General features: G+C 46.4%; 1 protein-coding gene across 1 annotated transcript; it reads left to right on the top strand.

The window, feature by feature from the left end:
* Window positions 1-157: 157 nt before the first annotated feature.
* On the top strand, window positions 158-19486 carry LOC144832226 (uncharacterized). Its single transcript, XM_078689071.1, has 2 exons — window positions 158-1653; window positions 15714-19486. The coding sequence occupies exons 1-2, from the start codon at window positions 183-185 to the stop codon at window positions 16799-16801; spliced, it is 2559 nt and encodes an 852-aa protein (XP_078545197.1). The 5' UTR covers window positions 158-182; the 3' UTR covers window positions 16802-19486.
* Window positions 19487-24876: the final 5390 nt, after the last annotated feature.

Genomic DNA, 24876 nt, shown 5'->3' on the forward strand with positions numbered 1-24876 from the left:
TCTTGAGACAATTTAGTTCTTTCGAGCCATTAGCTGGACTGAATACTTTTTATTTAAAACTTAAACAACATGTGGTGAGACAGGAAGGAGTATTTTGACCTAATTGTCCTGTGATAATGTGTTGTCTTTTCTATTTTCTTCCCCTTCACAGATACTTGAGGAGTGAACTTCAGAATTTCACAATGGAGAAAAGGCAGGATCCAAGGCAAAAGGGAGAAGTGCAGTGTTCACCTGAACCCCTGAGAGCCGCACTCCTTTCTTCTTGTATCCATAATGTGTCATCTTCAAGCTCCCAAAATGATGCTCAGAGGGACTGTGAGATGGAACCGCTATCGGGGAACTTGCCTAACATCATCCTTTTATCTTTGCTAGAGCAGTTGGAAGCCAAACTGGACAAATTGCAGAATACCTTAGAGGACGTGCCGTCAAGAGTCGCTGTGCTGATGGAGCAAATCTGGATAGCAAAGGGTCTGGATAACCTTGAAAATGGGTGTGTGTCTTTGGAGATGGCCAGTCCTGTGGTGGTTAGAGATTGTCATCTCAGCAGGTCCCCTCCGATCAATCTTTCATTCGGGGCCAAGGAGGTGAACCCATGCCTTCAATCGACATCTTCACCTGGTCGCGATCCACAGCCGAATCAGTGTCTTCAACCTACGTCTCCTCATGGGCATGAACCACAGCAGAGCCAGGGCCCCCAACCTCTGTCTCCTCGTGGGCATGAACCAAAGCAGAGCCAGTGCCCCCAACCTCTGTCTCCTCATGGGAATGAACCACAGCAGAGCCAGTGCCCCCAACCTCTGTCTCCTCATGGGCATGAACCACAGCAGAGCCAGTGCCGCCAACCTCTGTCTCCTCATGGGAATGAACCACAGCAGAGCCTGTGCCTCCAACCTCTGTCTCTGGATGGCCATGAACCACAGCAGGACGGTACTGTCTCCAGGTGCCCTCCTCCGGATGTTCAAGTCATCCCAGGTGATCCAAGCCTTCGCCTTCCATTAGTGTTTGATGATGGACAGGAACCACAGCAGGACCTGTGCATACAACTAGAACCAGAGGAACACGATCAAAAGGAGCATGTGAAGAAAGAACCTCTGTATGCAGATAGTTGGGACCCACAACAGAACCTCTGCCTGCAGCCACTGCTTCACGAGGGACATGAGCCACAGCGAAACCCCTGCAGACAACCAGTGCTCCCAGATGGGGAGGGACCAATTGAACACCTGAAGCAAGAGTTGTTGTGGTTTGAGGGTGAGGGTCAACAGCACAACGTCTGCAGACAACCAGCATTTCAAGAGGACCAGAGTCTGCAGCTCAACACCTACCTGCAGCAGGTGCTCTCTGATGCACACGAACCACATCAGAACTGCAAGAAAGAATCAATGCACCTTGAGGCACTCAGTCCAGATCGCGGCTATAAGCCAGAACCACCGAGTCCTGAGGACTACGATCAGAACTACAAGCAAGAACCCCTGCACCCTGAGAACCGAGATGAGAATTCTGACCTACAACCAACATGTACTGATGTGCAGGGCCCATCTGGAGTCTCATCATTCCTGGCACAGAATGCTCCTGAAACTGATGGAGCTATCGCTAGAGACCCATTGGAGAGAGGAAATACAGACGCAGATGGATTGCTGCTCAAAGCCATCCCAGGTATTTTGTTCGTACTGAATGAACATGCAGAATGTCGAGTAACTTGTACAGTTCTGAGGGAATGTAGCATAAAATATCTCCAAAGTGGATCTTTCCAGATTTTTAGTAAGACCTGCAGGGGGCCAATTCTGAGTTGTGTGGACTGGTATCTTTGGGGGCGGGGCCTTGAGTACGGCAGAAGCGGTCATGTACCTAGTATCGCCTTTATTTCCGCAAAGGAGTTTCTCCTTCCCGTTCAGTAATAGGCTAAGAATTGGGACTCTGCACATGAAAAATTACCTGAATTCTGGTCTGTGCAGGAGACGCGCCATTCCGGGCTCAGGAACTCTGAGGAATTATGTGGCAGAATCAATGATTTCAATCGAAGCTCCACGATACTCACCATCCCAAGTGTGAGATGAAAGTGAGGTGTTCACTGAGAGTAACATTGCCCTTTTTTGTTGCTAGTGCACATTAAAGCACTTTAGAGGTGGGGCTGAGTGATGTTGGAGTGCACAGATTGTAGGAGGATTTCTGGGTCAGTCAGTGTCTGCCCCTTAGGAGGAGAGGAATACAGTGTGAAGAAGACAAGTGATCTGTAAGTCAGGTCTGTAGTGGTGGAATGCGTAGGGTAAGGTCTGCTGCACCCCAGAGCCTTTGGTAAGAAGTGGTCTTTTTTCTGAAGTTTGTAGGTACATGTACATAGAACTGGGGGGCCTGCAGGTCAGAGAGGGCCGGCTGTATTATAACATACTACATCATGTAGAACAACGTACAAGGTCAAGGGAGTTTCAAGATTAAGTGTGGTCTGTAGGGTTAGGTGCACAGTACAAGGTGGTCTGAATATCAAGCTGGGTTAGTTGTATTACAGTATACAGGATTGGGTGATATATTTTATTATGTTTATTTGATCTAATATGGGCCCCATTATAAGGCGTTAGCTATGTCTGCCATTATGTCTCCTATTACATTTCCCTCACTTTTTCCTCCCTCCAAGTCAGCAATATCAGCGATAAAAGAAACTCTGCTGGAGGGAGGGTGAAGTATGGTGATTGCTCTGAGATATATGGAATTACTGTGGAAATGTGGCTCTGTGATATGTGTAATTACTGTGGAGATTTGGCATCTGATTCCCCCAGTAATTCCAGTGTACTATGATTACATAAGATTATTGGCTCTGTGACCATGTCTGTGCGAACAATGGCTTTACAATATCATATGTATCCTTTGAAGCCCAATTCATCTTTCTTCCTATAGCTATTGTGTCTCAGCCCCTCTTTAGACATTTCAGTGCACATTACAAGGACCAAATCATGCAAATGTCTGCCTCTCTGCACAAAATGGTGCAATGCAGTGTGTTGCAATAAGCTGAAAGCATAGCCCTCGCAGCATCTTCCACTTTGATACCGGCAGGAAAAATCCTGATTCACCAATCTTTTCATCCTCTCTGCTTAGCCATTACTCTGTGGGTGATAACGACTAGCACATTTATCTTGAAACCGGTTCCATCCAAATACTGCTTTATTTCCTTCAAGATAAATTGTTCACCATTATCCGATACCAATTCACACAGAAAACCCTCACTTCCATGTACAAATCATACTTTCAACCAATTTGACATGTACTCCACAAGCACAATGGCAAATTTCTGATGCACAGGAAGCATCTGAAACATACCTAAAAAATCATTACATTCATTCCCCCGCACTCTGTCAGGAAAACCACTTCTGTCATAAGCAGAACTCTGTATATCATCCATTTATAATTTTGCAAACAACTGGTAATTCTCTCTAATGAGTTTTTCCACATCCCTCTCCATGTCAGGCCACCAGTATTGCATTGTCAGTCGTTTGCTGCTAGATATCACACCTAAATGTCCTTCACGGCTCACCTCTGACAGAATAAACTTGGCTATCGGTCTGCAGTTCACACAACAAATCATTTTTCTTTTGGCTATTCTTTCCTCATGAAATGAATCACTTTCAATAAAATAGAATCTTCATCCAATGTCTTTCTCTACTTTTACACACACACACACACACACTCACTCACTCACTCACTCACTCTCTCACTCACTCACTCACTCACTCTCTCACACACACACACACTCACTCACTCACTCACACACACACTCACACACACACACTCACACTCACACTCACACTCTCTACCCAGCCAACAAATACTTGCTGCAATACATTCCACATCTTCGCAGTCATTCTCTTTGTTCTCATGTTCCCCATCTTCCTGCCCTCAGGGCAGTCGAGGCAAGCAATCGGTATTTTTGTTCCTCTCTCCTGCAGTGTGTTCAACCTCAAAATGATGTTTTAAAAGTTTCAAACTTAACCTCACCAACCTGGCAGTAGCCTGCTGGTCTTCACATTATTACCATTCAAAAAAGGTTAATTATCAGTTCATATTCTGAACTTGGTCCCACATAAGGATGACTTAGCCAGGTCATTTATAGATTTATTTCTGATCTAATGAGTGAATTTTCGGTTGAGATCAGATTTTGACTGTCTCTGGAATAATCTTTTAGACATTTCCCTACTTCCGTCCCACAGCAGGGAAAGGTCATCTATATCCCCCATCCAAATCAGCGCATGGTTTGTCATGTTTTCATTTTGTGATGTCCAGACCACCTGTTATGTGCCCGGGTTAGGCCCATATATCGAAGTGGCTCATCTCATATATTGTCCAATGTTTTACAGGATCATTTCTGCTGTGACCTTTTGCACATATTTGCATGCATGACAATGTTGGATTCGTATCTCTGAAACTACTTTATTTACACATCTAGCTTCGCACAACATTGTCAGGATGCCTTGAACACTAAGTACAAGGCCTCTTGACGCACTATGTACAAATGCCGTATCTTCATCCACAGGGTGACAGGGCTATCTACATATCTATAACATTGTCTAACCTCTACGTACATCACAAGATGCTTTCTATTATAAATTAGCAGTATTGTTTTGAGTTTCACACCGCGACCCATTGGCCCCTTAATCACTCTAACATCAGATAATTTACTGACGGTCCCCCGCAGGAAATAGTCAGGCGTCTTAGCACGTCCCTCCGGAGGCCGCTCATTGGCTACCGGAGCCGAGCCTCCAGTCTAACATTAGCAGCTAACGGCTGCACCGCGAGCAGCCACATTCGGAGTGGAGCCGACGGGTGCAGTTCGCTGAAGACGCGCAGACAAATAGGTATGCAATAGTCCCCGACCGAGCCCTTTTTAATGAATCAGACCTGGACAACTTGTATATAGTAAAGGTCAAACGCCCAGTGCATTATTCTGTCCTACGTCATAGCCACACTGCGGCCGCTATGGGCCCTCTTTAGAAGATGTGTAAATCAATGTAGTGACAGTGTATTTACAATACGGACTAACGCTTGAACAGAAACCTTATCTGTATCTCTGTTTCATGCTTCCTTCAGAATGATGTGCAGCACATTTCTGAAGCCCACTCCAGGAAGACATCTTGTACTGTGCTAAAGACGCCGTATAACAGCAAGTGGAACACACTGATGTTTCTTCCACTCTTTGGTAGACAAATGCAATGATGAGCGTTCCCATCCCACTCCTCCCCCATCTTTCCTTTTTAGGTCGAGCAGACGTACTCTCAATGCGTGAGCATTGAGGTGTCTGCTTCAGACCTAATGCTGCCCGTATTTAGGAATGTGGACACCAATCTGACACGCGCTTTTCCTTTCCAGTTTTCACCGCGTGAGCGCGCGTCTGAGCCGCGCATGCGCAGAGTAACTCACAGCCCTTGCTCACACACAGACACAGGCAGCCCCCACCCCTCTGCATGCACGCACACACACGCAGGTGAGCGCATGCACACACATACAGGCACACGGCACACACCCCTTCCCCCACAGTCAAACACACGCACTCCAAGACATATACACACACACACACGCACGCACACACACATACACAGCCCGCCCCCCCGCACGCACGCGCGCGCACACACATGCTCCCCCCCTCCCCAGCTCAGCAACCCACTCACCGGCTTCCTTCGTGCGGCGGCTCTCCTCAGCTGCAGGGCCCGGCAGCAGGACTCTTCTTCCCTCCTTCGGCACCGGGGCGCAGGGTAGGCTCCTGCCTGCTCCGGTGCTCCAAACAATCGCGGCTCTTCCGTGGGAGGCGGGGTAGGCTCCCGCCCTCCTACTTCCTGTTTCCGGTTGTCGCGCCGGCCTGCCTGACTTCCTGGTCGCAGGCCGGCAGAGTGACAAGGATGTTTGATTTGCGGTATTTATTTATTTATTTATTTATGCATTTTTATATAGCGCGGACTTTACCCGAAGGCGGTATTTATTTATTTATGTATTTATGCATTTTTATATAGCGCGGGCTCAGGGCCGGCTCTAGGCTCATGGTTGCCCTGTGCAGGGAGCGTTGGTGTGGGCCCCGGAAGAGGGGGTACGGGCGGGGCGGAGCTCTGGAAGGTGACAGTGAGATTTAATATTCGCCAAGTTAATGTAGAGATCTTCGTTGTATTATTTTAGTAAGTCAGCATACTTAGGCAGCGCGAGTGGGGCGATAGGCATAAAATCATTTTACCGAAGAGCAAGTGCTCAAAATCGTGAGAATCTTAACGGTCCCTGTATTAAAAAAATGCACACATTAAAAAACAGCACTTGTACCTATTGTCGAGAATGTAGCCGGCCATCAACCTTAATGACACTTTCACTTTCGGGGCTAAGCTGTAGGTCACTCTTACGCTGGCACAATGGCCTGCATAAGCAACTTGCAAGGAGCGCGCCGCTGCCTTTGCTTTTGCGCTGTCTAGCATGATCTTGACTGTGCAGTCTCTCAGCAGGCGGGCAGCAGCTGGCACACTGCAGTACTGCAATAATATGTTGGAGATGAACGAATCAATCTCCGATTTCACGTCGCAATGTGGAAAGGCTGCCTGCACCCTCATGATCTAGGGACGAGATGCCCACTTCCACCTCGAGCAGGCCGATTAGCGGTGCCTTAAGTGTATGTATCTCCTCCTTTTTGCGCCAGAATTTGGAAAGGACAGTACTACTACTCCAGGGTCACTCACTCAGTCAGAGTCAGTGACACCCTGCTCCAATGGATAAGAAGCCAAGTAAATGATCACACACTGCTACTGGTCATGGGTGGATATTTGGGAGGGCAGCCTGGAGGCTCCACGTGCCACCTTCATTCAGGTCGCTTTCTACACAGATGTAAAATGGGGTACATTTATATCATGATGTTAATATGCTCCGGGATTTTGTTGTTACCATATGACCACAAAGCTGTCCCTTCCTTGCCACAGACCGTAAAGTTATTCTACATCATGAACGTAGACTCACAAAAATAGCAGCAGACGTGACATCACACACCCTTTGTCCCCATGATGACATCAAAGGAAAGTGACATGAAGTATTCTATGGCCGATTCACACACAGAGCCACGCTTCTTACCACAGACAGCAGAGCCACACCTCTTACCGCAGACACCAGAACTATGCCTTTTACTTCAGACAGCAGAGCTATCTGGTGCCTGGCACAGTCGGGTGATTGTGAACAGAGAGATTCTGAAGGGTCTCTTGCAGCCCCCCATAGTTCCGGAGCGGAGTGAAGGCCGCAAGGCGCTTTGTTTCTGCACTCACTACTCAGCGTCCGACCTCGGGCTGCGGCGGGCCTCAGCTCGGGCCGGCCGCTGCTGACATTCAAGCCAAGATCATGTGAAACCCACACACCTTCCAGGTTCATGGCGTTGACGCAGTCAGTCAGACTAGTCAGTGACACTGACACTGCAGAATCAGAATCGACTCTACATTCGGAGAATGAAGAAGTAATATTAAACGCACCTGGCGTAACCCACCACGCGCCAAAATCCTGCCAGGGGCCGCCAGTGCCAGTGTTACTAATAAAACTACACAAGACACAAACGATAGAGAACTGTGGAGTTTTAGAGAATGTTTATATCATTTATGCTTCACCAAGTGAAGGGTCTTGATTTGTTTTGTTTGTATTGAAATCGTTGTTTCTACCACACTTCTGAACTACAAAAGATGTGCCTCATTTGTCCTTTCCTAATTGCAGACAGATTTTGAAATATGAGTAGAGTTAATTTACGAGTATTTAGATTTTCTGTGCACCTGGGAAATAAATACACGTTCAGCAGCCTTTCCATTCACCCAGTGAGACTGCCACACAGTTCACTTCACAAAATCCTCTCACTTTGCAGCCAGAGAAAGAAAACGAAACACTAGTGTCCCTGTTAAAAGAGTAAGCAGCAGTTTGCCAGAAGACAACGCCTGACATTTGACTCCTGTCTTCGAAGGCACCGCAAAGATGGCAAGATAACATCAAAATGTAAAGGCCTCTTCATTGCTCATTGCCTTCTAAACTCCAGCACGAATATTGTATGATTGGTATGGTATCCGATCCGATCCTCGTCGTCGTTGCGGCCCCTGGGGTTTGGCGGCCCTGTGCTGGTGCACACTTTGCACATGCCTAAGGCCGGACCTGCCGGACTTTACCCGAAGGCGCCAGAGCGCTTCACATTAGGAACAGAAATGAAACATAATGAGAAACATTACAAAAGAACAGGTTGCAAAAACATACGTTACTTACATAAGGTAATAGTGACAATTGTGAGCAAACAAAATACATGAGGTAGTAAAAACTATGAGCAACCAAAAATACATGAGGTAGTAAAGGTAATAGTGACAATCGTGAGCAAACAAAATACTTGTGAGCAAACAAAATACATGAGGTAGTAAAGGTAATAGTGACAATCGTGAGCAAACAAAATACTTGAGCAAAAATTGTGAGCAACCAAAATACATGAGGTAGTCAAAAGTGCACAAGAGGAAATGAAAGTGACAAGTGTGCAGTTATAAGAGAAAACAGAGTATAATTAGAGGTATAGTCCTGCAATAAGTGCTAGACACTCAGGCTCAGGAACAAGCGTTACATGGGCAAGGTGGCACTTGTGCAAGTATCAAAGGTAAAGACATGTGAGAGGTAGCAGCCGTGTGTTGCAAGGGCAGAGTGGTGTGTGCATGTTACAAAAGGGCACCGAACACCAGTACATGGAAAATACTGCAAAAAGGCAGACCCTCCAATCACAGGCATACACTGGGAAGGCACTTCCATGGTCATGGAAAGTAGAAATTATCAGTAGTGGGAAGTCTTCCTCACAAATAGCAAGAGGACGTGAATTACTTTTGGAGGTGTCTCTGGAGGAGGAGAACTTTGAGGTCCCTTTTGAAGGCCTGGGAGGAGGCGGTGGTCCGGAGCTTTTTTTTGTCCTCTCGCGGTTTGTAAATACAAAACATATTGCATTACAAATGCTATAGGTATCACATTTGCGAAAGTTATAACTATTGGCATTGTAAATGACGAAGCTATTAATTTAGCTATTTAAAAAAAAATAAACATAAATAAAAACTTTGCCATTTACAATACCAATAGCTCAAACTTTCCTAATGCGAGACCTATTGCATTGCAAATGCTTGTTTATAATTTATTTCAGATTTTGAAACATATTGGAGCACACCAATGCCCAAGACGCGACGTATGATTTTTTCTACGCCAGCTACTATGTAGGTAATTTTGACAATAGTTTTAAATCTTAATGCCACTCCACCACATCCGATTACTAAAATGAGGCAATGTCCTGTTTTCTAGGCTCTCCACTATGTCCTGATGAAGACCCCAACATGAGGGAAGAATAACCCTTTATATACTGGGGGTCGAAACGTAGACCGCGCCAAACCCGACCCACCATAGGAACAAACGAATGATTTACTCTTACCTATGTGTGATGTAGTTTGGGAACACTATTAGCAACTTAATTGTAAAGGCGTAATTATTTGAATGTGATGCAACACTGTCACACCACCTTTACCACGTCCCGCACACCTACCACTCCCTCTTCCTATCCTCACTGAGAGCACCAATTGAGCAATGATTGTATAATTGTATCAATGAAATACGGATGATTAAAAACAAAGACATGCAGTAATAAGTGCAACAACTGCATCTGTGTATGAAATAAATACAACTCAGTTTCTAAACAATTCACCTTTATTTGAGTCCACCAAATGTATTACTATTGTGGTGTGTTTAATTCAACTACATAATCCAACTCAGACCACCTGTTTTTTGTACTTACTTTATGACCCAGGTCCATGAGCTACGAGGGCACACCCCTTTATTACTCATATTATAAATAATGAGCATCCCAATAGATTAGTAGAGGAGGCGCTACAGCTGACACCCAGGGTCCTTGCGGGCTGAGGCTTCACTGTGCAGCGGGCTGGCATCTCCGTGAGGGGGAGTTCAGTTTGTAACCAATTTGTGGCCTGCATTCTCTCCTGTCATGTCCCTTACTGGGGATTCTTGGCTTCACACCCACACACACTCTAGGTACACGCAGAGTAGGGAGTGCATATTAGGAGTACGCCGTAGCTAGGGCGACTGCCTCCGGAATCTGGGGAGCACGGTTCGATTCCCGGCACCAGCGGCAGATTAGCCCAGCACGATGTGGTTCTGGGCAATAGCTTGCTTAATCTTCCTGACGGCCCCCAGCGCCTACAGACCCTTAAGGGTGATTGAGCGCTTTACAAATGTGGATTATATTATACTAGCAGCCCGTCCCGATGTTGTCCGGGTATGAAATAGAATGTGTGTATTTGGCAAGGGCAATTTATTTTAAAATCTCGCGGTAGACAAAATTTTTTGTTTCATTAGAATAGGGACGGAGAAGGCCCAGCTGCAGCCTTGGTTGATGTTAGCAGGCGCGCGTAATTGGTGAAGTGATCCGCCGCCTGAGCCCGGCTACAGCCTTGGTTGATGTTAGCAGGCGCGTGTAATGTCGTTGAATGAGAGAGTTATCAGCCGCGGGTAAATCCGTTTAATGAGAGAGTTGAGTGACAGCGAGTAGGAGAGGCTGCAGTAATTGTCCCCGCAGACACGCTCATTTGCGTGTTCCCCCGCTTGAGGCCCAGATGCAGGCCTGTTTGATGTTAGCAGGCGCGTGTTCCCCCGCCTGAGCCCGGCTAGAGCCCTGGTTGATGTAAGCAGGCGCGTGTAATTTTGTTAAATGAGAGAGTTCAGTAACAGCGCGCAGGAGAGGCTGCAGTAACATTACTTACCAGGCCTCCAGGTGAACGCGTTTGTCATGCCCCCAGCACACGGCCAGAGCAGACGATCTTCTGATTAATGTACGGCCCACATGGCATGAAGGGCGGAACGTAGCACACGCCCCCAGCGTTTCTCACGCCCCCAGCGTGCCCCTTGATGCGGCGCAATTGCGTTCACATGGCATTAAGGGCGGACACACGCCCCCAGCGTTTGTCACGCCCCCAGCATTTGTCACGCCACCAGCACACGCCCACAGCCCACGATGTGATGGCCGTACCACACGGCCCCAGAGTTAGTCATGCCTCCAGCCCGCGCCCACAACACAACAGAGACATGCCCACAAGGGGCTACTCTGCTGGCACGGTTCTTTTACCTTTTAAATGTATAGAGGAGGTGGCCTAACGGCTAAGGCGCTCGACCTCGGACCTGGGGATCTGGGTTCGAGTCTTGGTAACGACGCCAAACATCCTGTGATTCTGGACAAATCACTTAATCTCACCGTGCCTAACAAAAATTAATGTGTGTCCTCATGTAACGTAACTGGTGCTATGTAAAGCGCTCTGATACCTGATTCAGTTCGGGTCAAGTTCACGCTATATAAAACTCTGCAAAAAAAATAAAATACAATATGGTGACCGTCTGCATAGCCTATGTCCTTCTGCTGCAACGCTGCTTCCAACGCTGTATTGGGTGTTGAGATTGGTGCTGTGGTTACTGAGATTACCCGCCTCAAAGGTTTGGGCTCTCTCTTTATAATATTAGTATGAATTGCTTATATGCCTGCATATATACACTGTTTTAGCACCATGGTAGAACTATATCTACTATTACGTGCTTGTAATCACTTTCAGCTGTTCGGTCTACTGATTATTGCAGCTTATGTATTCTATACAAGAATAATGTTGGTTCAGTAAATATATTGTAAACGTTCCACTGTGTATTCTCTGTATATTTCTCTGAGAGCAAGTAAGCTTGAGTGACTGAGAGAAAGGTTCTGTTTCCACGATCCCTGAAGGGTCAGGGTTGTCACGTTCTGAGGTTGCCAGAAACCATTCGCTTCCTGGTAAGGTTAGGGAGGCTTATGGTGGCACTGAGAGCTAGCTGGTCTCTAGGCCAACTCATCCTGCGGCGGTGCCCGGAGCCAGTCTAGGCACTAATCCAAAGTTTATATTGTCCAACAAACGCGCAGGTCCTACGGATTAGTGGGAACTACACGACACACCTGTTCCTTCCACCAGACCACAAATACATTTGCAGAGCTGGGAGAGCAGGTGCCAATTGCTGTCCCTGAGATTTGTCTGTAATATCTATCTTTAAATATGAAAATATTGTTATTTTGGCAAAAGTCATGGTCCTAAGCATCCATGTATAGTCATATGGAGATATTGGTCTATTGCAGAAAGCGTGTTTGTAGGCTCTAAGACCTTGCGTGTGTTGTATGCATAATTAGCAACATCACATCCTAGGTAATTGTCAAATATGATTATCTCCATTGTGTATCTTTTGTGGAAAATTCTCTCTATCTTTACAATATGATGGGAGGCTCTCCACAAGAATCAGCAATACATGGTTTTAGTTTATTGCTGTGCTTTCCAGTGAGCTATTGTTGGAGGGCACACTATGCCCCCTTGTTCTTGCATACATTTGATAGAAGGTATAAGCATGGTACAGTAGAGGGTAGTGTTTTACACAAATGAAAATGTTGCCATTCCCATTTCACAACAATCCGTATTTAATAATTATTGAAAAGTTTTTTGTTCATAATTGCAAACAATCATTAAACCACATTCTTGCCCTTTATCGTATGACATTAGTTCTTATGTTGTCATTACGGGATGCGTTAATGGCCTCCCTTTGTCCATTACTCAAGTTGGATCTGATTCTTCCCTTCTTGCCTTGACTGGTGAACAATTTATTTGAACAAGTCTTTGGCGACCGAGTCACTAAAGACATCCTGATTATCATGAGGCAAGGAGGAGTTATATGTAGCTTGCTTTTTGAAGCGAGTTAGGCTTCCCTGATCTATCTGTGCCTCCTTTCCCAGCAATGCTTCTCGCTCTTTCGTAGCACATATATTTCCATTATCCAGATCAGCCAATGTCATGAAGTATCTGCGTCTCTTGAACACAAGTCATGTTTTCTGTGTTGGGCTCCCCTATTCTCATGTTCATTGGCTTGGGTCTGATTTTATGTTGATATCTTTGAAACGGAAATATGTCAATTCTACATGAACTGTAATCTAAGTCCCTCCTGGGGCAAAATTATAAGCCAAGGTTGTGGATATTTAGTTCATCCATTGTCAGTTAATGTTGTGATGACTTAATAATCATATCTCGCCTTGCTCTATCACCTTTCTCTTCCTGTGTGGTGAGTTATCTTTTTGTCTTCCATTTGCTCTTTCCTGTCTTTCTCTTCCTTTGTTTGTGCCTCTTGCTTTTGGTTTTCCTTTTTTATGATATTCCATTGTCCGTCCTTGTCTCAGTAACCCGTACTCAGCGGAAAAAGTGGCAAGTAGGTTTTTTTCTAGGTAGTTGCTAGCAGAGTCGTCTGATTCACCTTCTGAGCTTGATTCCTCTGTCAGCAGTTCATGTCGTCTTTGTGTCAATGGAATTTTGACTGCTCTCCTTACTTATTCGTATCATCTAACAAAGTTTAAGACGCTCCCAGGACAGTAGTCTTGCTTTTCCTTTTAAAATTTCCTCTTTTGTACCCTTTACCTCTTTCTTATCACTTGTTCATCATTCTCGTGGTCCTTAAGTTAAGCTCTTAGTTTCAAGTGCAACAAATGCGAGGTTGGAGAACTCCATCAGACTGCAGACTTAGAACTGTAACAAAAAAAAAAAACAACAAGTTAGCAGGCCTTTTCCATCTATGAACTCATGATCTGGAACAACATCCCTGTATCCATCAGGACCGCCCAACATTGCTCCCGTTTAGGAAAGAGTTGAGGACTCCCTTCTTTAAAAATAATTTATGCTCATCTTTGGCCCTAGCTTTAGGCTAGGTTTGTAGTATAGCAATAACATATAGATACATACATAAAGAAGCTGGCCTAGCCTACACTAACGTTTGAATACTTTTGAAAAAACTCTTGTAAAAATGTTCATGGGAGAGTTGAGAATGGTTATCCCACCAGAGCACCCCAGGCATCCAGTTAAGATTTTAATGTTGTCTTATCAAGAGTAACAAGTCCAACTTTTAAGCCTTAATGTAGACCGATGTCTGCCTAGTAGCGGTTACTTCCTCAAACAGTTAGCAAACTCCACACCCCATAAGTAGATGAACAGTTCCTGCAAGTTTACAAAGTTAAATATGCATCCAGTGTTAAACATGCACTCACGCTCTACATTATCAGAATTGAAAATGTATGAAAAATAAGACGTTTTTTTACCAGCACAATTTGGCATATGATTTTCTACTTGTGTGGAGACTAGTGCTGGGCGGAATTTGTGTAATTTTGCTACACAAAACTCAGCAAAAAAAATCTCCGTGAGCACAGAGATCTGCGAACACGCGGAGTTGCTTCTTCTGCCCGTTCACAATGCTTTTTTCCTGTTCGCGAATGCTGACTGCGTGCTCGGGGGGGGAAATATCTCACGTACACACATTTTGAAAGCGTGAACATGCAAAAAATGCCGCGGATCACGGAAGTTTTGGCAATTCCACGTTTTACACGGAACGCGAAATTACACAAATTCCACAAATTCCGCAAGCGGAACTGAATTTTCCGCCCAGGCCTAGTGGAGACACCACATAGAAATAACATAGGCTGAGTCCACGTGTGATAAAGATGCAACCGTGGCTTTTCTACCCAACATAGCTCTAGTAGATATTTGTAAAGCAGAAACATGTGGTTCTGTGCATCCTTTCACAAAATATTTCTCTGGTGACATCAATGCAAGGAAGATACCCAGAAGTGTTTAATTGTTCTAAGCATATTAGTAACTGAATTAGCAATTCTTTCCTTTCAATCAATCAATCAATCAATCAATCAGCGGTTTATAGAGCGTGCAACTCACCCGCGAGGGTCTCAATGCGCTGGGAGGGGGGAGGGAGCAGCTCCGGGTCCGTCGAAAAGCCAGGTCTTGAGGTCGTTCCTGAACATGTGGAGGCTTGGGGAGCGTCTGATGTTGACCAAGAGCTTGTTCCAGGATTTTGCTGCGATGTAGGAGAAGACTCTCCCGCCGGTTCTGTTTCTGCAGATGCGGGGGACCTCTGCCAGGACGAGGTCAGTGGAGCAGAGGTTCCTCTTGGGTACCTGGAGACATACTCGGTCGTTGAGGTATGTGGGTGTGATGTTGTTGAGGGATTTGTAGGCGAGGAGTTTGAAGATGATCCTCTTCTCGATGGGGAGCCAGTGGAGGACTCGTAGGTGTTGGGTCATATGTTTGTGGCGTGGTGTCCCTAGAATGAGCCTGGCTGCGGCGTTCTGGACCTTACAGATTCTTTTAAGTTATTGCACAACCTGTGATGTGCCACAGATGCTGCAAATGGAAAATGTTACTCTCTTGCAAATACTGTCAATTTTTCATGTTGACGGCTCACATGCATCACCCACTTGCTGTATGGTTGGAAAGTATATAGGTTGCTCAGATTAAGCAGTTTATTTGTTTTATTTTACACATATAAGCAGTTGTACTCCGATGGAGAACACAACACAATGATTTTAATTGGAGTCTGCGCGCTGATGCATTATGCATTTCTTGTATGGGATTACGAGTCGTTCTCCAGATCAAAACTCAATCTTTAAATAATTTTTTTTTAGTAGTCAGAACCCTACCCATGAGAGATCACCACAGGTGAACTGTAGTACTACAAGCAACAAATGATTGTTAACAGGTAGTAACATTTTCTTTCCTTCCTAGATATTACTGTCCACCTTTCTCATATTATAACCGTGCATTTCTTTCAAGAAATATTTCCCATGTATAATTTTCAGTGTTCTTTTCATTCTGCAGCACAGCAGTCGCAGACAGAAAGTATGAATGGGAAAGAGAAGCTTAAAGCATCTGGAGGAAGGAAGAATTTCGCTTATAAAATGAATGATAGAAAATACCAAGGAATACACATGAGGGAGAATTTTAACAATAAAACACTACTTGCAAGGCAGAAAAGAATAAGCACCAGCCTAAGAGCTTATGCCTGTGCTGAGTGTGAGAAGACATTTACTGGAAAGACGCGTCTTTTACTGCATGAACAAACACACACAGATCGGTATCCCTACACTGAGCATGAAATGAGGTTTGCTGATAAGGCAACACATGAAAAAACTCACAAAGGAGAGCGGCCCTTGCACTGCAATATCTGTGAGAAAAGTTTTACTCAGAAGGGAAATCTTCTAAAACATCAAAGAATACACACAGGAGAGAGACCGTATCACTGCACTCTGTGTTCCAAGAGTTTTTCTCGGAAGGGGACCCTTGTACGGCATCAAAGCGTGCACACAGGAGAGAGGCCTTATCACTGCACTGTGTGTTCCAAGGGCTTTACTCTTAAGGCAGCCCTTGTACGGCATCAAAGCGTACACACAGGAGAGAGACCTTATCACTGCACTGTGTGTTCCAAACCCTTTTCTCAGAAGACAAACCTTGTACTACATCAAAGAACTCACACAGGAGAGCGGCCTTATCACTGCACAGTGTGTTCCAAGTGCTTTGCTCATCAGACAAACCTTGTGCTGCATCAAAGAACTCACACAGGAGAGCGGCCTTATCACTGCACTGTGTGTGAGAAGAGGTTTTGTCGGAAGGCGACACTTGTACGGCATCAAAGCGTACACACAGGAGAGAGGCCTTATCACTGCACGGTGTGTAGCAAGAGCTTTGATCTTAAGGCAACCCTTGTACGCCATCAAAGCGTACACACAGGAGAGAGGCCTTATAACTGCACTGTGTGTTCCAAGAGGTTTTCTCAGAAGGCGACCCTTGTACGCCATCAAGTCACACACACAGGACAGAGGCCTTATCACTGCACTGTGTGTAGCAAGAGCTTTTATCTTAAGGCGAGCCTTGTACGCCATCAAAGAGCACACAGGCGACGGCCATGACGCTGCACGGGATATGGAAACTGCTGTAAACAAAAGGTGGTGCTCAGCAACCTCAAGTAACACATACAAGATGGAAGTCATCTCAAAGCACTGCCAAAAAACCTTCATTTAGAAAAAGAAATGTGATCTTTTACATCATCTAAGAATCTACAGCTGAAGTTAAACCTCCTATGACATCTAACGATCCTTCTGGGCTGAGGTCCTCCCTTTTCTCTGAACGTCAGAAGAGCTTTGAGTTAAAGGACAAACTCTAACGTTCGCAGCGTCTCCAAACAGAATATAGGTTCTTCAACGTCACTAACGTCACTTCACCAAGCAACGAACTTCACAGAGGCTGCTTCACTGCGAATTAAACCTGTCCGACTCTCATGAAATGTGTGCAGTGTTGAGGACATGTTACCAACTGGAGATCATAACTATCCTGATAGACATAACTTCTAGGATTCAACAAAAAATTATTGAAAGACCTGAGCACATGGGAAAAAGAAACTAGGAGAAGAAATAGGAATCAAAAACCACTTGAGGACAAAAAAAATATAAACTCCTTTCATCACTAATGCAGGAACATCTACTCCCTATCAGTATCTTCAGACCGGCTGTGTAAATATTCTGTACAACCCATCCAGGCTGAGAGATCAAAAGAGGATTCATGGCTGTCCAGATTCTAACAACATACAAAGGTGGCACCAACCATATCATTCTGCAGTTTCAACTGCCAAGACCGTTACACAATTCGTATTGTTTTGAGATGGTTTATTCTGGTGAGAACTTTTTTTGGGGGGGGATAATCAATTTTATTATCATTTTGAAAAACAAACAAAAAGACAGCATATGTCTTACACAGTAAAGCCAATTCCATCTCCAACAGACAGTAAAAAAAAAAAAACACTGTTAGGGCAGGAGTATTTATGCAAGCCACCCAAGCTGGAAAGAAACACCCCGTTACACGGGAGAGCCAAAGCTGGCAATTTAAAGCAGTAGGTTCAGCCATTTGCCCCAAACCCTATGGAACCTTTCTGGAGAACCATGTCTCTCAAAGAGGGGTTCCCCCTGGGCCCCGCACCAGTCCACTCCCTGGCGCCACTTTCACAGGGTAGGGGGGTTGGGCTGGGCCCAGGCCGCTGCAATATCTCATTTAGCCACAGCGACCGCCGTTCCCAGAAAATGTTTGTCCTCTCTAGAGCCGTCCAAACCATCAAATACACACAGGAGAAGACGTAAGGGATCGTGTGGAACCTGCCAACCCAAGGTCTGTGTGAGCTCAGATTCCACCTCAGACCAGAATGGGTCAAGGCCTGGGCAAAGCAGACCATATGGTAGAAGTCGGCCAGAGTTTGGCCGCTATTCTGGTGAAAATTAAATACCCAAAAACTAACTTTCACATACAATACAAAACAAAGCAGATTGTCAGATAAAGACACTGTAAGAAGTATTTCATTGCATGCTGTGATGTGTTTTGTGAGGCATGTATATGTATATGTATAAATCATTTTATAACGCGCTCTGTTACTTGGGAGTATCCTGGCACGGGGGAAAGAGCAGAGAAAACAAACAAGAGTCAGCTTAAGTCACACTCCTAAAAAGATAGGTTTTCAGATTTCTTTTAAAATGGGCAACACACTGAATGGAGCGCAGATGAAGGGGAAGAGTGTTCCAAGCTCGTGCTGCCACTACTACAATAGACTGGCCTCCTAGTCTGGTTCGCTTGAAGCGAGGAAGGGTCGTTTTAAACAGAGAGGACGATCTAAGAGCTCTTGTGGGAGCGTAGAGAACAAATCTCTTCTTCAGATAAGCAGGTCCTTGATCGTGGGTGGCTCTAAAAGAGAGCACTAGGGCTTTGAAAAGAATACGTTGTGGCACAGGCAGCCAATGAAGGCTAGACATATGAGGGCGAACGCTCTTCCATCTTGGAACATTAAAAAGGAGACGGACAGCGGCATTCTGGATGACCGACAGACGCTTAACCAAGTACGCGGGAATGCCGCTAAATAGGGCGTTCGCATAGTCCAGCCTTGCTAAAATGAGTGCCCGAGCGACAGTCTCCTTAGCTTCTCTAGGAAGCAATGGAAAGAATCTTCGTAGCATTCTTAGAGTAGCGAAGCATGTCCCGGATAATTTCTTTATATGGTCCTCAAATCTTAGATCCTCTCCGAACCATATACTGAGATTTTTTGCCGGGCCACCCATCCCCTTATGGCTAGGAATACTCAGAGGCCACAGTGAATTTTTAACGTTGGGGGGAAGGAGCCATAGAAGAGGACCTCTGATTTATCCTCGTTGCATTTTAGCTGTGCCAGAGTTAACCACCGAAAAACTGAAGACAGGCAAAGCTGGACCGTTGTGGTATCCAGATGATCGTCTGGCCATGTAAAGAGCAACTGCGTGTCATCAGCATACCCTATAATTTTAGCCCCGTACTGTTCCGCTAGATACATCAGAGGAGTGATGTAAATATTGAACAGTAGGGGACTAAGGGTAGATCCCTGGGGAACCCCAGTAAGAAGTGGCTTAGGCTCTGAGGCATGAGGCGGCATCCAGACCTGTTGGGTCCTGTCTGAAAGAAATGAAGACAGCCAGGCCAGGACCTTGCCACCAATGCCAATTGCGGATAGCCTGGCGAGGAGGAGCTTGTAGGGGACGGTATCGAACGCGGCAGAGAGGTCCAGCAAAATCAGGACCGCTCTGCCGCCCCCGTCCAGACATTCCCGAATCGACTCCGCCATCTCTACCAGAGCCGTCTCCGTACTATAGGCCGCCCTAAATCCGGACTGGGCTGGATGCAGAGCACTGGACATCTCCACAAAACTCTCCAACTGGCGAAAGACCACTTTCTCGCATATTTTGGCCAATGCCGGCTGGAGAGATATGGGATGGTAATTGCCGGGTACAGTGGCATCCAGCCCAGGCTTCTTCAGAAGCGGCAAAAGCTTTGCCTGCTTCCATTTTACAGGGACCTCTGCTGAGGATAGAGAGAGATTCACTAACTCAGTAACATCCCTGCAAACAATACTCGCCACTTCTGAAAGTACCCGAGCAGGGCAGGGATCAGAGGGAGAGCCCGATTTAAGGGACTGGAGAAGAGGCAGGACATCACACTCCGCAACCGCCGAGAAATTTATAAACTGCTGGGTTTCACAATGGCATGGCAAAATAGAAAAGCCATCCACTGCACTAACCTCCGGTAGCGCGGAAAGCAAGTCCTGCTGAATTTTTTCTATTTTATTTATGAAGAAATTCGACAAATCTTCGCACCATTGCTCGGAGGACGGAAGTGTAGTGGATTCAGCAACCGGAGATACAAAACTTTTGACTATAGAGAACATTTCTCTACTGTTATTTTCCGCTTTAGCAATTCTCCCTGCAAAATAATTCCCTTTGGCTATTTTAATAGCGGCATAATAGTTTTTTTGGGCTAAGCGCAGGGCGGTCTTTGTCTCTGAGCTATACCCGCGCCTCCAGATGCGCTCCAGCTTTTTACAACCCAGTTTCAGCTCCCTCAGCTCAGGAGAGAACCAGGGTTGAGAAGGAGTATGCCGGAACCTAGACACAGTGGCATGTTTAGTAGACGCATTAGCCGCCTGCAGCACCCACCCATCAATACCACTGACCGCCTCACCAAACTCAGGGGTGAACTTCGGGTAGTTTTTAGAAAGCTCCTGGCCGAACGCAGCCAAGTTGATCTTCTGGGGGTGACTAACTGGCAATGCAGAAGCAGGTCTGCCTCCGTTATCCATCTCCCATGAAAATCTGACGAGGTCGTGATCCGACCACGTAACCTTTTCTAAGTTAAGGTCTTTGATGGGAAAGTTAGAGCACACTGGGTCTAAGAGATGACCTCTTGCATGAGTTGGAGAAATCACCCATTGTTTAAGCTGTGCCAGATCAAGAACTTCCCCCAGTCGGCGCGCTTCAGTAGAGTCGATCACATCTACATGGATGTTAAAGTCGCCGACCAGAAGATATTTTGGAAAGCTCAGGGCCCGTGAGACAATGCACTCCTCCAAAGTATCAATGAAATGACTAGCGTGACCCGGGGGCCTATAAATTAGTGACCCTCCCAAAGTAAAATGGGGACTAATGATAAGAGAGAAGTGGAGCATTTCGCTATCCACCCCCGCTGCTGATTGCTCAGAGGTGAAGTGCCACCATTCCTTAAAAATTACCGCTAATCCACCCCCTCTGCCTGAGGGCCTATCCGCTCTAGCAATCTTAAAGCCTCTGGGAACAGCAAGCTCAACAATTGGGGCACACGAGTCAGTGAGCCACGTCTCCGTGATAAAAAGGAGCTCGAGCTGGCCATCCGCCAGTAAATCAAAAATATCAGCTGCGTGTTTCACCACGGATCTGGCATTAATTAGCCCAGCCCTGATTGTTGCATGTTCCGTGTCACCAGCAGTGCGTGGGGGTAAGGAGGGATGAGGAAAGAAACCACAACTCGGGCACTTCATAGTAGCGCAATCCCGTCCCGCCCACAAGCAGCTACCTCCTCCAGCAGGCAAAATCCACCTCAAAAGATCATCACAGGAGTAAATGATCCTATCAGGCCTAGAACGACCATAGCGAAGGGGGGCAGAGTGGCTGGCCCTGGGCCCGTCCGTGGCACGGACGGGCACTCCTTTGGCGCTCCTTCGGCGCGCAGACGGCGCGCTCGCTACGCGAAACCGCTGCGCGCTCTATGTGACATCGCTATTTGAGGCCCGAGCCCCTCCCCGAGCTGGACCGCTAACTTGAGTCCGATTCAGAAAAGGGGGTGGTGATGAACAGAGTGTCTGAATTAAGCAGACCACTCTTACCCAGTCCAAAGATCAGGGCTTGATCCATCACCGTTATTTAGCTCACTGCCCCATCCCAGCTCAGAACCTGGCTATATGCAAATTAGTCTGTCCCTGGCCCAGTGCATCATGGGAACAGGGCAGACCAAACTACCAAGCCAATTCTTCACCAGAAAGGAGACAAGCTACCGGGGACCGGTTTCTGGCATTTCAGCCTCGTCGGCCCGGCTTGCTTGAATCCTGATGGAGCAGTGAGCAAGGGACTCATGTCTGAGTATACCCTGCCACACCTATAGTGGCCAAAAACGATTCAGAAAAGGGGGTGGTGATGAACAGAGTGTCTGAATTAAGCAGACCACTCTTACCCAGTCCAAAGATCAGGGCTTGATCCATCACCGTTATTTAGCTCACTGCCCCATCCCAGCTCAGAACCTGGCTATATGCAAATTAGTCTGTCCCTGGCCCAGTGCATCATGGGAACAGGGCAGACCAAACTACCAAGCCAATTCTTCACCAGAAAGGAGACAAGCTACCGGGGACCGGTTTCTGGCATTTCAGCCTCGTCGGCCCGGCTTGCTTGAATCCTGATGGAGCAGTGAGCAAGGGACTCATGTCTGAGTATACAAGCGTGGAACGGTATACTCAGATGTGAGTCCCTTGCTCATTGCACCATCAGGACTCAAGCAAGCCGGGCCGACAAGGCTGAAATGCCAGAAACCGGTCCCCGGTAGCTTGTTTCCTTCCCAGTATAAGAATTGGCTTGGTAGTTTGGTTTGCCCTGTTCCCATCATGCACTGGGACAGGAACAGACTAATTTGCATGTAGCCAGGTTCTGAGCTGGGATGGTGCAGTGAGCTAAAAAACGGTGATGGATCAAGCCCTGATCTTTGGACTGGGTAAGAGTGGTCTGCTTAATTCAGACACTCTGTTCATCACCACCCTCTTTTCTGAATCATTTTGTCCACCATAAGCGTGGAAGGGTATACTCAGATGTGAGTCCCTTGCTCATTGCACCATCAGGACTCAAGCAAGCCGGGCCGACGAGGCTGAAATGCCAGAAACCGGTCCCCGGTGGCTTGTTTCCTTCCCAGTATAAGAATTGGCTTGGTAGTTTGGTTTGCCCTGTTCCCATCATGCACTGGGACAGGAACAGACTAATTTGCATGTAGCCAGGTTCTGAGCTGGGATGGTGCAGTGAGCTAAAAAAACGGTGATGGATCAAGCCCTGATCCTTGGACTGGGTAAGAGTGGTCTGCTTAATTCAGACACTCTGTTCATCACCACCCCCTTTTCTGAATCATTTTGTCCACCATAAGCGTGGAAGGGTATACTCAGATGTGAGTCCCTTGCTCATTGCACCATCAGGACTCAAGCAAGCCGGGCCGACGAGGCTGAAATGCCAGAAACCGGTCCCCGGTGGCTTGTTTCCTTCCCAGTATAAGAATTGGCTTGGTAGTTTGGTTTGCCCTGTTCCCATCATGCACTGGGACAGGAACAGACTAATTTGCATGTAGCCAGGTTCTGAGCTGGGATGGTGCAGTGAGCTAAAAAAACGGTGATGGATCAAGCCCTGATCCTTGGACTGGGTAAGAGTGGTCTGCTTAATTCAGACACTCTGTTCATCACCACCCCCTTTTCTGAATCATTTTGTCCACCATAAGCGTGGAAGGGTATACTCAGATGTGAGTCCCTTGCTCATTGCACCATCAGGACTCAAGCAAGCCGGGCCGACGAAGCTGAAATGCCAGAAACCGGTCCCCGGTAGCTTGTTTCCTTCCCAGTATAAGACTTGGCTTGGTAGTTTGGTTTGCCCTGTTCCCATCATGCACTGGGACAGGAACAGACTAATTTGCATGTAGCCAGGTTCTGAGCTGGGATGGTGCAGTGAGCTAAAAAACGGTGATGGATCAAGCCCTGATCTTTGGACTGGGTAAGAGTGGTCTGCTTAATTCAGACACTCTGTTCATCACCACCCCCTTTTCTGAATCGCTAACTCGAGTCCAGTAGGGGTCCGGGACTCCCCAAAGATGGCGCCCCGACCTGGCCCTCCACAGCAATCGGCACAGGCAAGCCGCGGTGGAACGGGGCACAGGGGAACCGGGAAGCAGCACACAGGTTATTTAAAAACCATACAGTTAATAAACAGCAACAACACAATTATTAAATCAATTGGGTGTTTTTTAAAAATGAAGTTTGTAAAAGGGCTAATAAAACAATACTGCGCAGAATGGTTGAGCAGAAAAGAAGCACTCGCAGTCTGCTCGCCTTTCCCGAGCGAGATCACAAGGCGCTGCCACCACCTTGATGAAACACCCAGGTCAGTTGTGTCCTGTTCTAGTGTGAGGGGTGAGATTGACAACTAGACAAAGGACACTGCCACAGTGAGCTGATTGCCAAGAATGACTTATTTTATGCAATAAAACTTTGCTAATAAACTAATCTGCCTGCCTGTTTCATGTAGCGATGAGACGGGAAATACTTCAAACTCATCAGGGCGTTCAGAGTGTCTATTTCTAGCCTGGTGATTACTCTGTCCCGGAAGAGGGTGGGCAGGAACTTACGCTCCCCTGCAGCCCTCCCACCACCAGCCCCTCAGATGGGAGGTATTCCAGTGTGTAGTTCGCTCCATCACTGTGTTTATTAGAGTAATGCAAGTACAATTTGCATTGTTGATGTTTCCAAAGGCAACTTTTGATGTTTAATAGTGTATTTGCTTTGGGAACACCTTTGTCCCTTTGACCTTTTCCTTCACTGAGCCATCTGTGAGCGCACAAGGCTTTCCTCCAAACCATTATATCGAAGCAACATCGCTAGTGTATGGAGTCGTGAAGCATCCTTGTGAATGCTGTGTCCCCCACAAGATCCACCCGTGGTCATCAGTGACCATGTGTGATGAGTTCCCTTTAGGGCCCACTGAGCTCTCCCTCATTTTATGATAGCGAGTATTGAGGGTAGAATCATCTATCCTCTTGGCTGCGCGCTTAAAATCACCTCTGAAACATCAAAGTTTCTTAAACAAGTTCCATGGATTTTAATTGTATCTTTTCGTATTTTCAATTGTAAATTTTGAAACATCATATGTTCAACAGAACTTCTTTACATGCATAATTCCATTCTTATGCCATAGTTACGAATGTCACTTTAAATCACCCAATGCATTTCGGGTCTTATAACCATGACCCTTCGTCAGGGGTCTGAAACAAGGAACAAACAGGACCAAATTAGGCACTCCATTTAAATACGTACATGGTAAGAAAGAATATGTGAAATGATGAAAAACATGCCGTGCTGCCACATGTACTC

The sequence above is a fragment of the Lissotriton helveticus genome, chromosome 1_1 (genome assembly GCF_964261635.1).
Source record: "Lissotriton helveticus chromosome 1_1, aLisHel1.1, whole genome shotgun sequence".
In the NCBI taxonomy this organism is placed as follows: Eukaryota; Metazoa; Chordata; class Amphibia; order Caudata; family Salamandridae; genus Lissotriton; species Lissotriton helveticus.

Coding starts and splice junctions, on each gene's coding strand:
- LOC144832226 (XM_078689071.1), top strand. CDS start 183: ATGGAGAAAAGGCAGGATCCAAGGCAAAAGGGAGAAGTGCAGTGTTCA. Junction 1,654..15,713: donor GCTGCTCAAAGCCATCCCAG/GTATTTTGTTCG, acceptor TTCATTCTGCAG/CACAGCAGTCGCAGACAGAA.